The 18,836-nt window shown below is 37.3% G+C and overlaps 2 protein-coding genes across 4 annotated transcripts in view; one reads left to right on the forward strand and one right to left on the reverse strand.

Moving 5' to 3' along the window:
• ddr2a (discoidin domain receptor tyrosine kinase 2a) overlaps positions 1-18,836 on the forward strand; it is a 359,575-nt gene that overhangs the window by 184,890 nt on the left and 155,849 nt on the right. The window lies entirely within an intron of this gene.
• Positions 1-18,836, reverse strand: part of lrp8 (low density lipoprotein receptor-related protein 8, apolipoprotein e receptor) — a 180,830-nt gene that overhangs the window by 25,843 nt on the left and 136,151 nt on the right. For all 3 annotated transcript variants that reach the window (XR_014537519.1, XM_083566146.1, XM_083566145.1), the window contains exons 8-10: positions 13,127-13,246; positions 12,166-12,291; positions 1,667-1,838 (exon numbers count right to left, since the gene is read on the reverse strand). Coding sequence is in view for 2 of the 3 variants with exons in the window: in XM_083566146.1 (XP_083422272.1) it covers positions 1,667-1,838; positions 12,166-12,291; positions 13,127-13,246 (418 nt within the window). In the remaining variant the exon portion in view is untranslated. The remainder of the gene's footprint in view (positions 1-1,666; positions 1,839-12,165; positions 12,292-13,126; positions 13,247-18,836) is intronic.

Raw genomic sequence — 18,836 nt, forward strand, 5'->3', positions numbered from 1 at the left:
GAATACCATTCTCCACGGTAAAGCCAGACAGCATGCATGAGGGCTACAATTGGCCTCACCATCTTCTAAACACCTTGTGTCCTCTACTCCATATGTAGTTATGTTAAGTAGGCAAACCACATGCTCAGGGGATAAGCCTGAATAGAATTCAAGTTATTAGACAAAAAGGCTCACAATTTTGTAAATCATTTAAATGAACTTGCACTATAGAGAGCATTGCTTTTTATGCTAGGCATTTGCAATAGAGGTAATTACACATTCAATATTTAGATAAAGGGCATTCAAGCTTTAGACTTTCTCTCCATCTCTCTTTGTGGTAGGACAAAACGGTCTCCACTGGTTGGTAGATGTCAATACAATAGTCTGTATGCACTCTGGCCACCAAGACCCTCTTGTTACAGCTGATTTTTGGTAAAGCATTAATAGCGGTAAAACTAAATAATAAATATCTGGTTGCTGTAAACGATTTGTTTTGTTATGGAGTTTGCACTTAAGTATATATTCGGTTTAATTCCATTTTTAAACAGATCCAATGGCCTATATCAGTGGTCCCCAACCTTTTTTGCACTACGGACCGGTTTAATGTCAGACAATATTTTCACAGACTGGCCTTTAAGGTGCGGCGGAAAAATACAACAAAATAAAATGATACGACCGGCATAGAAACTGGTATTTTCTAAATATAATAATAAACGTGAATCCTTTACTTTGGGGGTTTGAATTTAGCGGTAATGTATTATGTGTTAATGGCAGGAGCAGCACCTTTAAGAAGGTAGCGGATGTAGGTAAGACATGTGACCGAGGCATTTTGACATGCATAAAGAGTCAGTCATAGACAGATGTGGTGGAGAGAATCCGGTAATTTTCCAAAATAAAACATCGTTCAGAATCAGATGATAAATAAAATGAAAATAATGTAAGTTATGTATTTTCTGTGCGGCTCGGTACCAATTGATCCACGGAACAGTGCCGGTTCGAGGCCCGGGGGTTGGGGACCACTGGCCTATATGTTCTATGATTTTAATCAGCCGTCCATATTGGCCAAATACTAGTTACAGGCTTGACCTTTTCTGATGACAGAGTGTTACTTAACAGTGCAATTCTTATGCAAAACTGTCATCTATGTGACCTAATAATACATGTTCCATTCTTTTATTCATTTCAGATGAAAATGTCAAAACGTAACTTATATGCACATACACAAAACTGATCCAGAGCTGATGAATATTATTCAGTGTGACTCAACTAATGAGGACGTCCAGCTGAGTGGGAGGAAAGACAAGGATGATGGAGAAAGGAAACGACATACAGAATAAAAGAGTGAGGCACCTAAACACACACCCCGAATTTCAGCCAATTACCATATATACCAGGTCATACAATCATGATGTGAAAAGACTTCAGCCTCAGCAATCAGCAGCCAAATGCCCTTCTTTAGGCTTATCATGGTGATTAAGCTTAATTACAAGCAATTACTGCATCATTAACATCAGACAACCGTCAAGCTGTTCATCAGCAGACTCCCAGCGGTGAGTTTTTCTGACAGTGAACATGTATGAGACGCCTTAATATCTTCAAACTACCCCAACTTTCTCTAAACATGTTCCTCGTGTTGGATTTTTACACCGATCTGTGACCCGTTATCGTATTCCCTTCAATGGTGTACCTGAAGATCTTGCGATGGAAAAGGTCACACCAGTACATCTTGTTTGTCGTGACGTCCACATCCAGTGCCACAGCATTTTTCAGGGTTGGTGCCACCTGCTTGTAGTCCCTCCTCACCAGGTCAATTCGCCGGATCTCATGACGGTTGGTGAACATCAGATATGGACTTTGACCTGTGTGGGAAAACCGCACAGACAACGCACATTAGGATGTTAAAAAAGATCTTCTTAGTAGTTATATCAAGACACATCATTACATCTAAAGAAATACAGGCAATTGCTTTCTCGTGAATACAATAGATATGCAACGTATACGCTACAGCATGCATGCATAGCTCTTTTAGCTGTACTGGTCGTCCCTGAACCCTTTTCTATTAACAAGGTGATTATTTTGCTTGCAAGGCTGATCCATGTGCTACTTAATGCAAACAAAATCATGTCTTACCCAGACAAAATCAGTACTAGGACCACAGGCACCAATATATTTCTAGGTCATTAAATTGCAATAAATGGACAAAATCCTTGTTTTCACCTGAGTTTTTATGAGTGTGTGTGGGGGGTGGAAGGACACACACAGCTGCAGTGTCTCGAGGCAATTAGCCTGCAGTGTGTGTCAGCACATGTGTATCTACCTCCAGAAAAGCTAAATCAGTGCAGTTTGATGACTCAGTCTTGCTGGCAGACAGCAGCAGACTTACAGTCTGGGAACTGTTTCAGAAAGGGACACACACATGTTGTGCATTTTCCTCCCAAGTTTCTGTATCAACCATTAACCCTCGTCCCTAATGACCATCCAGTTACCTGAGTAAGCTGGGGATCAGAAATAAAATCTTGGAGAGATACAGACAGTGAAACATAAACAGTGTTAAATAGTAAATGCTAAAGGTGGCAACATGAAGAAAAAATAGAAAACATACTATACTTTCACTAGCTTATGCTGAACTACAGGAGATAACATAACTAATAACTGCTTTAGTTATATATATAGTTAACCAGGAGATCAACAGTTTCTGAAATATCTGTACCGCCCATCAGATACCAAAGAGATCACATTTTGACCCATTCTAATGTTTGATATGACCATGAAGCTCTTCATGATTGAGCATGTACTGCGTACTAGGTGTTTCTATTAACTGAGTCTAAAAAACTGGTGTGTCTGCTAATGTGCTTAAATCTGAAGCTAGGTCAAAGTAGATAGTTAGCAGTAGTTAGCAATAGATAGCAATAGTTACACAGCAGAAGCAGTGACTGGACAGCTAATAAAATAATTAGGTTTGTAATGAACCATTTTTTTTGTTGGGAATCACCAAAGGTAAAAATAGTGGAGGTGGAATAAAAGAGGAAATGAAACTAGGAGGCTGTGTGACAGAAAAAGACACAGAGCAATATAAATCCTGATAAAAACAGACAGATGGTCAGAGATTTACGACAGGTGCAGTGTGATGACGGAGGAATGTGTAGTGCATTCAGGTCTGACAGTGATAGAAAAAGATGAGCAAGGCTGATGGATGAGGTCTTATAATCACCCCTCACTCTTTCTTCTTGCCTTTCTTCTTTCTCCTGCAAGCTGTTCAATTCTCAGCCTGTGATCTCACTAAAGCTTTGGCTGGCTCTCAGAGTCTCCAGCGAGTGGCCCCCAAGCCACGACTCAGATTGCGAGACCCTGCTGTAATAGAGGGGACTTATAGGAGAAGAAACATTTCATTCCACTTCTCCTAAGTCCCTCATGGGCCACTGCACTGCAAGCAAATATTTTCATTTTCAGTCCGAGTTCAGGATTCAATCATTTCCCCTATCTGCTGGATTTGCCGTCATCAATCTGAACAGCCTCATCTAAGATGTACAACGTGGCAAGGAGAGAATGAAGGAGATAGCGGAAAAAAAAAGGGGGGGGGGGTAGTTGGTAGAAGCAAATCCCTCAAACTCGTGCTGAGACGAGATGAGGGTAATAAAACTGTAACATCATTGATGCAGCATCTTCACTTTTGAATGGACTGCATTAGATCAGTAAGTGGTCTCCATCATTCACTTAATGTGCCCTTAATGTGATTTATCACTGTGTTTGTTCCTCTCTGTGTCTCAGCGCTACACTGAACTCATTCCTCTGCATCCTGATTCCATCAATCACTGGAGCTTTGAGTAACAGAGCATATGAATGGGGTGGGGCAGAGGGGGCGGAGCATCAATAAATCAATCACAGTGCAATTCATAATGTAATTCTGCCATTCTGCAATAAAGACAGACAGAATTTTGTTTTCCTTCACCTTATTACTTTTGATTTCCTTTACCTATCTCTCCATCATCCACTCTGTTCATTCTTTTCTCTCTCTAACACTTCTGTCCAGCCATCCCTCTCCTCATATCTCTCTACTCATCAATTTTCTTCATTTTGCCATTTTCTTTAATTGTCTTTTTATTCTCCAACTATACATCTGCCTCTATCTACACCTTTTTTTTTTTTTTTTTTTTACTTCTTTCCATTCATCCCTTCATATATAATATTTTCAGATTTTTACTCCTCCAGCCATTTCTCCTGTATTAATTCGTAACTTTCGCCATTCTTTTCTCTCCTCAGTCTATCCTTTATCATTTCCTCATTTTTCATTTACCCTTTTCCCGATTCGACTTCCTTCAATATATTGACATATCGGTCTTCTCCAACCTCCTGCATTCTAGCTTTTATCCATTTCCTCGATTTTTCCTTCTATCGTTGTTATTCAGTCCTCCCCTATATCTCTATATGCTTCCGTCTCCATTCCTCCCATTACTATATACTGTGTCTTTAAAAAAAAAAATTTTTTTTTTTTCCTTCCTTCTCTCTGTCTACACTTTCCGATTTAGAACAGCAACAGTTTCCCTGTAATAAACAGAAAGGTAATGCCAGTTAAAGGGCAGTAGTGATACTCTTGATGAAACTCTGGAAGGTCAGGGCAGAAATGATGAACATAATGTTCGAAATTGATAACAAAAGAGAACAAGCACTTTGAAGTGCAGATCCACGTGCTCAGGATAAGACAACTGCTGAGCAGAGTTTAACCTCTCTCACATCTGCTCACACTCTCTGATTGCTAATCTTTCATTCTGCAGACTGTGACACATTTGTTAGCGAGCAAAGAAGAATTTGTGAATTTTATGACGCTCTTTATCTCTTCTTTCTGACAGATACAGGAAATGACTCCATTTCCTCGAGATCATTAGTTAAACACTGCCTGCCGACGGGAAGGTTGTCATTTGGAGAGTTTTGAGACCCTGAGCTGCTTTTAGTGTCTTTGTAGAGTTCTGCATGGTCTTTCCAAGTTTGTGTAGGTTTCATCTGGTTTCTTCAAAGCTCCCTAAAACATGTCAATAGGTGCATTGCCTACACAAAATTGTCCCTTATTTGTCACATATACATTACAGCACAGTGAAATTATTTTTGTCACATATCCCAGCTTGTTCAGAACCTGGGGTCAGAGCGCAGGGTCAGCCACGATTTAGTGCCCTTGGAGCACAGAGGGTTAAGGGCCCTGCTCAAGGGCCCAAAAGTGGCAGCTTGGTAATACCGGGCTTAAACCGCTGACCTTGCAAATCAGTAGCCCAGAGAATTAAGCTCTGAGTTACCACTCCCCCTGATGCACCAGCACAATAACCAGCATGAAAAAATGAATGCTACTGAAAATTGTTTGTAGGTTCCTCTGAATTTGTGTGAACATCTTTTTATTTTTAGTGGATCAGAGGGGTTAACTGATGTCAAAACCAACCATTATATGAAGTGTGTGTATATGTGTGTGAGAGAGAAGGAAAAAGAGAGAGAATGCAATGCCATGACTGCAGACTGTGTCCTTTTAGTGACCAAAATGTTCTTACCTGCTCATTAAATCTAATTTACAAGTATAAGTTAAGACTTGCAGCACACACTAACAGCACACTTCATTTCTTTAATAAGGACATAGAAGGCCAGCCTGGCCACATGTACAGAGCCTTATGCATCCCCATGGACAGCACCACCATAAAGTCTTTACCCATCCATACAGCTGATTAAATGTGAGCACCTGCTGGAGAGAAAACAGTTACCAGAAGAGACACTCGAGCACCCTATTACACCTTAGGCTTCATTTGCATCGCTGCTTTTCTCTTTCCATGACACATTCATTAACTGTAATGTAACTCCTTAATGTCACTAATATTGGCTTGTAATTTTTTTTAGCTTTAAAGTTTTGAAAACATGAATAAATGGAAAGACTCATGGCTCCTGTGAAGTTTAAGAGAGTGCACAAAGAATAGAGATAGATGATGACCATTATGGGGCTCCCTGGGGAACAACAATAGAGATTGGGGCCATCAATAGAGACCACTGTGACTCAAGACCTTCTCTTTAAAAAGTAACCCTGCACCTAAGATCATTCTTTTTAAAGTATTTTTAATGGATGACATACTTTGGAGACTTCCTTTGTCATTTCAATGTGATCCATGTATGGCTCAGAGGTTTGGGCTTTGGAGAGCTGATTAAGGAGACTGTTAGGTTATTATGTCAGCTCAATTAGAGTAGGTTTGAATAAACGCATCTGCTGGCTGACTTAGTGTAAATCGAAAACGTTCACATACACATATTTAAACCGTTACTTTTCCCCTCAGGTTGTAGCCTCGAGGGGACATTTTTGTACCTTTGTCGTATAGCTACTACAACAGAACAATAGAAATACAATTTAGCATACTTTCAAAAAGATTTAAGGGACATAACTAGACCTGAGTATCTATTCTAATATCACTTCACCTTTACTTAGTGTCATGCTGCATCCACTATACATAATAAGGGAATAGCATTTTGCTTTTTAGTGCACATATCAGTGTGTTCTTGTAAAGTAGGAAGAAAGTGGAGAACCAGCAGGAAGCCCACTCAGACACGGGAAAAACATGACCGTAACCGAAGTTCAGGATCAAACCAGGAATGTGATAACAGCAGGATGAAATAAAAGATTACAAATTCAGACTGCAGAGTCTCGTAGAGAATCTCATTCCAATTCAATTTATATGCAATGAAAAAGGAAAATATAATACCATATATAAGTTTTTTCCTTCTGCCAATCTTTTTAAAATGATAACCAAATATAAACAAGCGTATGCAGTGCTTACATACTGTTTCTAATAATGAACTGCTCTTTGCTTTCGCTCTTCATGCCAAGAGTCATACTGGTATCCAAAGGTCAAATTTGTGGTTGCTGTTGTGTCTGTAAAATAGGTTTTGAAAACCAGGCTGCGATACCTTGTGCATCAAAGCGCGAGTCTCTTATCTTTACCTCGGCTCTGCAGAAAAGGCTTCTGAAAAGGGCACGGATGAGAGACCTAATTCATTTCACATTATTAAAGAGATATCTATAATGAGGAGAGCATTGAAATTATTTTATACAGGTCACATGGAGAGCTTAGGAATAGAGGTGAAGTGGGGGAATGGATGGATAGACTATAAAACTAAACTGGTATTCACTAAAAGGGCTGCTTTAAAGAAGTTTTTAGCAACAAAATATAAATTATTGCTTAGTGTTGCTTTTATTTGAGGAAATCTAGAAATTCAGATTTCAAAGGCTTCCATGGATGTGGTATTTCATTTAACTGTTCAAAAAGGAGTGTTGTCCTTTTGCCTTGTCAAATTTGCCTTGTGTGTAACAAATCGTATGCAAGTGTAGTATACTGTATGAAATACAGTATGATCATGGGTTCAAATCCCACCCACACCACTCTGCCACTGTTGGGCCCTGTGCAAGGCCTGTACCCCTTATAGCTGCTCAGTTGTTTGAATGAGATAAATGTAAATCGCTCTGGATATGGTTGTCTGCCAAATGCCATAAATGGAAGATATACCTTTATTCATCCCACAGTGGGGAGATTTTTAAATAAAGTTGCATCTAGCAGAGGATGGTTTCGATCCATTGACCTCTGGGTTATGGGCCTAGCACGCTTCCGCACCACACTGGTAACCGGACTCATCCCCAGATGGGAATCGAACCCACAATCCCTGGCTTAGGAGGCCAGTGCCTTATCCATTAGGCCACTGGGGCAATGTATCTGTTTGGGACTGATACTGGAATGGATCAAGCACTTGAAATTGCAGAAGTGGAGATGAACATGCTCATAATGAGATGACCACAGAACAGAGTTTAACCTCATTCATGTCTACTCACACTCTGATTGCTAATCTTTCAGACTTGTTGCGAGAACTATGCTATTTTGTTCAAGAAGAATTCATCAATACAGTGAAGCTCTTTATCTTTTCCTTCTGACAGATAAAAGAAATGACACTGGCTACTACCGTGTTTCCCCGAAAATAAGTCCAGGTCTTATATTAATTTTTACTTTAAAAGACTCGGTGAGGCTTATTTTCAGGAGATGTTTTATGTTTTCATGTACAACGATCTATGGGTACGTTTATTTATGTATGGTACAAGAATCTGTATATCGTGCACTTCATATAGCAACCTGTACTCTCATTGGTCATCTGTTTACCGTACCTCTCGTACAAAGGCACCCACTTGGGTATTTACAAATACTTACAGTAATTATAATTTATATTACCGGTATTATATTGACCACCAGGGGACCCTATTTTAATATCATATTACTATAATGATTATTATTATATTATATAAATATTAATATAATATAATATATATATAAATAAATATGGTTAATTCGTTACATCATCGTCTGTTGCAACAAACCTATAGTACTACAGTAAATGTCGGCTGATGATCTTAAATAGGGCTTATGTTATGAGCACCTTGAAAAATCTTGTTAGGGTTTATTTTCGGGGAACCATGGTAGTGGCATGGTGGTACTGTGTTAAGTGTTCTGTGTGAAGCTCTACATGCTCCCCCATGTTTGTGTAGGTCTTCTCCTGATTCTATGATTTCCTCCAATTGGTAGCTAAATTGTCAGCAAGAATGAACAACAACAAAAAAATAGAATCTAGACAAACTGTTCATCCAAACAGGAAGACCTGCTAGTCACTTGAGATCTTGCAAATATTGTGTTAATAGTGATAGTGTGCCACCGTTTACATATTCGCCATGTCTCATATCAAAGCTCGGAGTTTGCAAACACTACCTCACCTCTCACACCTGCTCAATCTCCAATCTCGATCTCCAATCTCAAAGTCCAAACACCACTTCTGACCTTTCTTTCTTAGATTCAGTCTCAGCTAATGTATGTTTGTTTTTTGTGTTTTTGTGAAACCACGTAAAGAAATTAAAGGAAATTCTAGGGATGTGGCAACTCAGTAGTTAATACATAGATTTCTAAGCAGAAAGTTTAGTAAATCCAAAGGATGCTAAGCTGCCACTGCTGGGCCCTTGAGCATGGCCCTTGACCCTCAACTGCTTGGTGGTGTAAATAAAATCACTGTTGCTCTGGATAATTCGCTCCGGATAAGAACATCTGCCAAATAAAATGTAACTCATTTTGGAATTTCCAACTTTAATAAAAGTTTGTCCATTGGTGACTTTCAGTATTGCTTTCCATCCAAACCTTTGTTTGGAATTTTTTGTACAACTTACTTATTTGTTTAATTGCACTTATTTTTTTATTATATATCCTACACAAAATTTGTGAGATAGTGTGCTATTATCCATCCAAATGATACATAAGGAATTACAGGTAGACTTACGATGGAGATGTGTTACAATGACCCCATCGTAACTTAAAAATATCATAAGTCGAGACATGGCCCAGCCTTACCAGGAATCTTAAAAAATGGTGATCAGTATGAGGTGGTACACTGTATTTATTAATTATTTAACAAATTACAGTAGATAATTTATCAAAACAAAGATATTGACACCATCGTAATGTATACACTTGACAGTATATATGTTTGTGGCAGCGGGCGCATGGACGATAAAGAAGAATTAAAAATAGGCTTTAAAACACCAAAAACACACTTATTTTTTTATTATGTCCTATTGATATCATCATCGTAAGTCGAACCATTGTAACTCTGGGACTGCCTATATTTTCTTGCATATACCAGATTTCCAGTTCTCTATTATCACCTGAATATCATGAGCATCATCTTTTTTATTTGTTCTAATATACGCACGGCTGGCTTATTTCCACCTGACCTGTTAAAATGTGAAGCAACAACATCTAAAGGGTTTCGTAAATTATTGTGCTCTCTGAGAGTGCCTCATGCCGTGATCTGATCAGAATCTGTATCAAACGGAATTTTTAAGCGCATTTTCATGTGGCTAATCCCTATCCAATATATACGTGAGCCACATGATTACAAAAAGAAAACCATTGTACCAAGAGAATATCCAGAACAGAAAAGCAGCATTATTTACAAAAAAACAAAAAAAAAAACCACACAAAAAAACAAAACCACTCTTCCAAGAAGTAAAATGATAAATGAAATGTCTTCCAAAGACAGAAAATACTCTCCATGCTGTTTAGCCTGAGGTTGTTTTCTAGCTCACTGTGGCACAATATGCATAATGACAGTGTCCCTCCAGCTGGCATTCCCTATTGAGAGAAGGAAAGCAGAGACTCTGAAATTTCCTTCCATCTTGCCAATTCGTTAAAAAATAAGGTTATCTTCATCAAGTCAACATTACCCTCACAATCACAATGCAAACCACATTATATTTACACAGTGTGCAATGAAATAAGCTGCTCGACTAATGATAACCTCTTTGTACATGACCAGTATTTAAAAAAAATTATAATTTGCTTTTGTAAGAAAGCACTAAGGCTTGGCTGTGGGATTGCACATGCCTCATCTTGACTACACTGTCTTATTTCTTCCTAAGAGGTAATAAAGACTCATTTGCCGGTGAGTGCAATAATCAATGCGATTTTCACACCATTTAAAACAAAGCGGAACCAATTATTGTATCCCGCTCCTCATTATTAGTGATGTCTTCAGTTACTTCATGGGATATAAGAATGATGACTAGCACTTTACAGACCCCCTCCCTCTTACTTGCGCTTAATAATGAACAGGGCATTCAATAGACTTGGCATTTGTATATTAAAGACTAAATTACAAACTAGTGAAAACTCATTTAGCACTGCCATAATGGAACAGTTTGTGCCCTATTTTTTTTTTTATATATATATTTCCAAATAATAAACAATATAGACCAATAAAAGTGCCTTTTAATTCACTAAAGTTTAAACATACGTATTTTTTTAAATGATGTAATGAAAAATTTAATTAAGTCAATTCACTATTACTATATTTCTCATTATATTGCAATAGATAGATTTTTATTCATTTTATTATTTCCAGAGGAAAATACACCTGTTAGGCGAGTGACTGAGACGGAAGCCGAAGCGCCAAAAAAATAAGAAAGCTTTAATGGAGTACTGCAGCGAAACACAAAGACCCCAACGAAAACAATAACGGACGCTGAAGTGGGGTGAGAGAGGTGGTTATATGGGCATGATAAACGAGAGGCAGGTGTTCGGAATTAGTAGGATGGTGATGAGCTCCGAGCGGGCGGGGAAGAAGCAGGATGTACCCTGACACCACCATATAATGTATTTGTTCTCCTCCAATTATGACAAAAAAAAGTCCCTTTTAGGAGTCCCCATTAGATTGCTGAATGTTTTGAGTTGTAGATTTGTTTTACGTTCAAAAAAGGTATGTGTGAAAAAAGTATGTGCGATTAGTATATAAATGTTTACGCAAAACTTTCAGTAATTCTGTGTTCGAGAATGTCTGTGTAACCAGTGTAAAAACTACATTTAGTTAACACAATTTTATTGTGTAGAATTGCAAATTGTTATACCTGGAGTTTCAGTCTATATGTACAGTCTGTATGCTTCCTACTTACCCCCGTCCCAGCAGCTAACGCTTCTATAGTTTGGTCTCATGTCACTCACCTGTTCCTTGTCTCCTGGATAAGCACTTTTATATAGCTTTGCCTTTCATGATTGCTGACTTGTATCTGAATGAGAATGCTATGTTTTTGCTAAGTTGTTTTACTAAATTTAACCTTTGCTTTCAAATCAATGGTATTTTTCTATTCATCCATGTTTATATAATGTTATTATTCCTATAGATTAGATTAGTTTCCAGTTCTCACCCAATTTCATTTGTATTTTGCTTTTGACTCGATTGAACTTGAATGTTCATTTTCAGGACATCAAATAGGGGCAATCTCACAGTTTTAAAGACTGTATAGTTTTTATTTGATCATACTAAAAGGGAAGTCATCCTGAGACTGGTTACATCTGCCAATCAGGCATTCGAATGCTATATATTTTAACTTTCAGAAGTTTGTGCACTTTTGTACCCCCAAAGAAATATCTGTGGTTACACATTCCTTAAAATACCCAGCTACATCCTCGTCTTCTTTTTGAAAGACCAAAACTTTATTGTGTTGCATTTTATTGTGGGACATGTAGGAAACGGCTTGAGTCAGAATTTCATTAGTGAATCATTCTTAGCATGCCACTTATAATCTCGCATGAATTCTAAACGTAAGTATTTGCTGTAAAATGAAATGCATTAAATCTGCCTTACCCACAGCTTTGCACGTGTTGGAAACAGGATCTAATTCATAACCCTCGTAGCATTCACACTTGTAGGCACCTTTGTAGTTGACACATATTTGACCGCAGGCGTCTGGATTCTCACATTCGTCTATGTCTGGAGAAAAACAATATATATTTAAACACGTTACATAGAAACTGTATGAAAAACTTTGCTTTCCAAGATGACAACTGTATTGTATTGTATTGTATTGTATTGTAATATTCTATAACTCATCACCTATGCTTTTATTGTAAATGTGTTACCTGGGAAAACCCTTGCTATTGTGAATGATTTCCTAACCTCATTATATGTGTTTGTGAAAACTAGAGAATGAAATGTGCTTTTTTGTACCTCAAATACGAGTTAAGTTCTACCATTTTAAAATCTGCCTACCAACCAATCTGCACAAGAATTAAATTAGTGTTAAAATTCTGACTGTGTCGCTGGAGCATCAAACACAATTCAACATCCAGTATCTAAATTTATTTTGCTTGCTACAGTATGTGACCAGCTACTAACTTGATCAAAGTGTGGGTCACGGTATGAGGAACTCACACTTTTTCGTTTCTACCACTGCATTTGTTAAAGTAGTTCAATCTTATGATCATACTGTCTAGTCAAGATTAAAAAGGTTTTAAAAATTATAAAATATGCCATTGCTCTGGGTAATTATATATTTTTTTTTTAGTTAATAACGTTATTAAAAAGTTCAAAGCATGTAATAAACAGAAAAAACTTGTTTTTAGCCAAAAAGTGTGTTTTTATGCTTGTTTGTCTAAATTTAGACAGAATATCATTTAAAAGATATTGATATTGATTATATGATTGGAAAGCCACAATACAAAAATGTGTATACACTCTGAACACACCCTAAACATCTGTATCTTATCAGTGGTTCAATTCAGTGCTATAAATGTACAACATCAGTGAAATGAAAAGAAATCTTTACCTCCACAAGTCCTCTGATCCAGCAATGTGTAACCTGAGGGACAATCACACTCATAGCCTATCTGCCGATCCCTGCATATGTGAGAGCAGCCACCATTGTTACTGGCACATTCGTTGAGGCCTATGATTTAAAAAAGACAGCAGTTGAAGAAGAAAAGGTCAGTAAATCCAGCAGGGATTGGATGCTGTATGAAACGTGTTCCTGACAAGAACTGTTGATTCATTTCCCTTTTCTCAGCGGAGTCTCGGGCTGACAGGAAAATGATGAGCTGAGTAAAATCTCCCCTGCTTGCCCTTACACCGCTCTGGAAAGGCAAGAGACTTATCTTAAATGCTGAGAAATGAGGACATGATAATGTGCCTGATTGTAGCGAAAGTAGTGGTAATGGCAGGCAGAACACATCTGAGCAATCTTAGGTACTTGTCAGGAAGCTTTCACAGCAGGGAGGGAGAGCTAGGCTGTATGCATCGCACCCCCCAAAAAATATTCACTTTCTAATTGCTTTGAAACCAAAATACATTTCACTTCCTGCAGCAGAAATGCTGAGCATGCCCATTATCATAACAAGCTCAAGAAGCTTTCACAATCAGCAGCGATGTACACAGTAATTAGCCTGCCTCGTCAGCATACGAATGACTGACTGCAAAGTAGTGAAATGAATTAAGACACATGGTGAAGTATGTACTTAAGGATGTAATGCAATTACACTGTCTCCAGCTCTTTAGTGCTCTGAGCATCTGTACCTTTAAATGGAAGTGGGTGTGGCCTAAAACTGATATTTCTTTATTCAATTTAAACCTTATCATATCCCAGGTTCACTTGACTTGGGGAAAAAAAAAATCCTGGAGGTAAAAATGCCAGCGCTGCCAGTATGGTCTATGAATAGTGGCTCTGATAGGAACTCAAGCTCAGCTACATCACTCAAGTCAAATCAAATCAAATCAAATCAAATTTTATTTGTCACATACACATGCAAGTCCATATTTAGTCTGTCTTAGTTACTAACTTTGTTTGTATCTAACTATCATCTTTTCTAACATCAAGAAATTTGGTTGGTTCTCTTTCGCAAAATGGACCAGCAGGTTATCAGGATGCTATTTTATTTACCACTCATGTTAATAAACATCTGACTCACTCGTGCTCGCAGGAAACCTCTCACTCAAATGACATTATTGTTGTATCCCAGACTTGATGCAAATCTCTCAACCAGATACCTTGTGAATTTGTCTGTTCTGGTCCCTCCAAGAATAGAAGTATCTACTGCATAATTTTTTATCTGTTCAGACATAATTAGCGACATAACGAATTACACTCAAATACATGTACTTTTCATGGTACATATTGATCAATATTTATTTGTGCTTGTACTGTGGGTCACTAAAACTAAATGGAAAATTGGATAAAACTTCCTAAAGTCCATTAACCCTATAACTACACTTATGAGCGATTCTTATAAATCAACAGATAAACAGAAGAATGCAAATATGTGTCAGGGATCCACCAGCCACACCTTCACCTATCACTCCAAGCCACTCTTCCACTTACTAATCAGCTAGACCTGGCCCTCATCAGTTCCCATGCTATATGACCCCCGTTTCTCCACCATCTCATTGTCCGTTCTACAGCTTAGGCAACAGAACACTGTCGGACTACCCAAGCTACACAGCATAGTTTACCGTTGGCTACGTGACTCTATGTGGTATTGTTTTGCATCTGTCTGATCACAGCTCTTACCTGGTTTAGCAAACCTGGGGTTTCATTACGGTTTCCCGTTTCGTGCTTTGCCCTGTTATCTCTCATTTAAAAGCCTTGGGGATTTCACTTCAGTTTCCGGCACGTTCTTTCGCCTGACAATATGACAGTCATATAAATAATGAATAAATAATGAAACAGTTTGTATATCCATTTGTTATCATCAGATATTATTAGATACATTGCAAAACTCTTATGATTTGTAAATAATAGCTCAGAAATGATCCACCTTTTGGTCCATTTCTACACTTTAATCTACTCACTTATTTGTCTTAAAAGGTAACTTACTATCTATTTATTTAGTTCTTTGAGAACTGGTCTAACTGAGATTGAGACTGAGATTTATTGAGATTAACAAATTCAAACTTATTCATTTGTTCAGTTATGTATCCTTGGTAACCACTCTATCCTGGTCAGGGTCATGATAGATCATGATAGATTTCTAAAATCCATCCCAAACCATGTATTGGGATGGATAACACACACTATATAGACAAAAGTTTGTGGACACCTGACCATAAGGTTCTATGTGCTTTTTCAACATCCCATTCCAAATTTGGTCCCCATTTGCTGTTAAAATCTACATCACTCTTCTGGGAAGATGATTAACTAGATTTCGAAGTGTGCTTGTCCCAATGGTGTTAGTAAAGTCATGTAGTTTGAGGAGGCCTGGGGTGCAGTCAGTGTTTTTTATTTATCTCAAAGCTACATTATTCAATAGGGTTGAGGTCTAAGATCTGGTTCTCCTAGTTAAATACATCCTATACAATTGTCTGCTTCAGACATTGTTGTAACAGTTTGGGGAAGAACCACAAAAGGCTAAAAGAATCAGGTGTCCACATACTTTTGTCGATATAGTGTATATATACTTTTTTTTTTTAGAGAGATCTGGACCTGATTATGGTGCTCAATATCCTTAAAAGAAAATAGCAATTGAAATGCAATGTCAAGGCAATTGATGTAGGAATGCTAACGAACCTTATGTTCAATAACAGGTTCTGAATACGTATTAGTCCTTGTGCTGGAATAAATGTAGTTTTACCTAGTGTAGACAACACAATATGACTAATTATCACTAATTATAATTAATGATCAAAGCAAAGCAAACTCTCAGGAGGAAGTACACTTTCTTCCTACTATTCAAGAAAGTTAAATATCAGTGAGCTCAAGATGCTGTACATTTGAATGACATTTATGAGCATGGAAACTTTATGTGGATGCACCAGGATTGCTCATGAGTCATTTTTATTAAGGACTATGCATGCTGGATCTGCTCACTATTGAAGATGATGTTTTACTCTAACAAGCTCAAAATAAAACTCAGTTAATCAGTAACAGTAACAGACATAAATAGAGCAAAATAAAATTATGTCCTTGATTATTTAATACTTAATATGTTATTCATTTTGGTATTGTATTGGTATCCATTTTGTCAAAAAAACCCTTGGATTTGAAATTTATCATTTATCAAATTTTATAATTTTATAATTATAATATATAATTATTATAATATATATAATATATATTGAATATTGTATTTTACATAGAATATATACAGACTGTCCCTCATCCTTAATACAAAAGTTATCTATCTATCTATCTATCTATCTATCTATCTATCTATCTATCTATCTATCTATCTATCTATCTATCTATCTATCTATCTATCTATCTATCTATCTGTCTATCTGTCTGTCTGTCTGTCTGTCTGTCTGTCTGTCTGTCTGTCTGTCTGTCTGTCTGTCTGTCTACTGCATTTTGTTATCTTGTGTGTGTGTGTGTGTGTGTGTGTGTGTATATATATATATATATATATATATATATATATATATATATATATATACATATATATATATATATATATATATATATATATATATATATATATATATATATATATATATATATATATATATATATATATATATATATATATATATATATATATATATACAGTGAGGAAAATAAGTATTTGAACACCCTGCTATTTTGCAAGTTCTCCCACTTAGAAATCATGGAGGGGTCTGAAATTTTTATTGTAGGTGCATGTTCACTGTAAGAGACATAATCTAAAAAAGAAATATCCAGAAATCACAATATATGATTTTTAAACTATTTATTTGTATGATACAGCTGCAAATAAGTATTTGAACACCTGTCTATCAGCTAGAATTCTGACCCTCAAAGACCTGTTAGTCTGCCTTTAAAATGTCCACCTCCACTACATTTATTATCCTAAATTAGATGCACCTGTTTGAGGTCGTTAGCTGCATAAAGACACCTGTCCACCCCATACAATCAGTAAGAATCCAACTACTAACATGGCCAAGACCAAAGAGCTGTCCAAAGACACTGGAGACAAAATTGTACACCTCCACAAGGCTGGAAAGGGCTACGGGGAAATTGCCAAGCAGCTCGGTGAAAAAAGGTCCACTGTTGGAGCAATCATTAGAAAATGGAAGAAGCTAAACATGACTGTCAATCTCCCTCGGACTGGGGCTCCATGCAAAATCTCACCTCGTGGGGTCTCAATGATCCTAAGGAAGGTGAGAAATCAGCCCAGAACTACACGGGAGGAGCTGGTCAATGACCTGAAAAGAGCTGGGACCACCTTTTCCAAGGTTATTGTTGGTAATACACTAAGACATCATGGTTTGAAATCATGCATGGCACGGAAGGTTCCCCTGCTAAAACCAGCACATGTCCAGGCACGTCTTAAGTTTGCCAATGACCATTTGGATGATCCAGAGGAGTCATGGGAGAAAGTCATGTGGTCCGATGAGACCAAGATAGAACTTTTGGGTCATAATTCCACTAAACTTGTTTGGAGGAAGAAGAATGATGAGTACCATCCCAAGAACACCATCCCTACTGTGAAGCATGGGGGTGGTAGCATCATGCTTTGGAAGTGTTTTTCTGCACATGGGACAGGGCGACTGCACTGTATTAAGGAGAGGATGACCGGGGCCATGTATTGCGAGATTTTGGGGAACAACCTCCTTCCCTCAGTTAGAGCATTGAAGATGGGTCGAGGCTGGGTCTTCCAACATGACAATGACCTGAAGCACACAGCCAGGATAACCAAGGAGTGGCTCTGTAAGAAGCATATCAAGGTTCTGGCGTGGCCTAGCCAGTCTCCAGACCTAAACCCAATAGAGAATCTTTGGAGGGAGCTCAAACTCCGTGTTTCTTAGAGACAGGCCAGAAACCTGACTGATCTAGAAAAGATCTGTGTGGAGGAGTGGGCCAAAATCCCTCCTGCAGTGTGTGCAAACCTGGTGAAAAACTACAGGAAACGTTTGACCTCTGTAATTGCAAACAAAGGCTACTGTACCGAATATTAACATTGACTTTCTCAGGTGTTCAAATACTTATTTGCAGCTGTATCATACAAATAAATAGTTAAAAAATCATACATTGTGATTTCTGGATTTTTTTTTTTAGATTATGTCTCTCACAGTGGACATGCACCTACGATGACAATTTCAGACCCCTCCATGATTTCTAAGTGGGAGACCTTGCAAAATAGCAGGGTGTTCAAATACTTATTTTCCTCACTATATATATATATATATATATATATATATATATATATATATATATATATATATATATATATATATATATATATATATATATATATATATATATTATATTATTAGGGCTGCAACTAATGACTATTTTGATAATCGTTAATCGGACAATTATTTCTTTAATTAATCAAATAAAAAATATATTTTTAAATGTTTATTATATCTATATAAAACTAATTCATGATATTTATATATGTATAAAGTTGTACTTAGATAGATGTAGATAGATAGAGTTTAAATATATTTATGGAGTTTAATTATCTTTAATTTAGACATTTTAAAGCTTATAGTGGCTGCTTGTTGAGGAAAGCATGAGGGATTTCTCCTTTTAACAAATTCACTCATTCTGGGGTGTTTCTTGTTTC

This window comes from Silurus aristotelis (assembly GCF_946808225.1).
Source record: "Silurus aristotelis genome assembly, chromosome: 2".
NCBI classification, from domain to species: Eukaryota; Metazoa; Chordata; class Actinopteri; order Siluriformes; family Siluridae; genus Silurus; species Silurus aristotelis.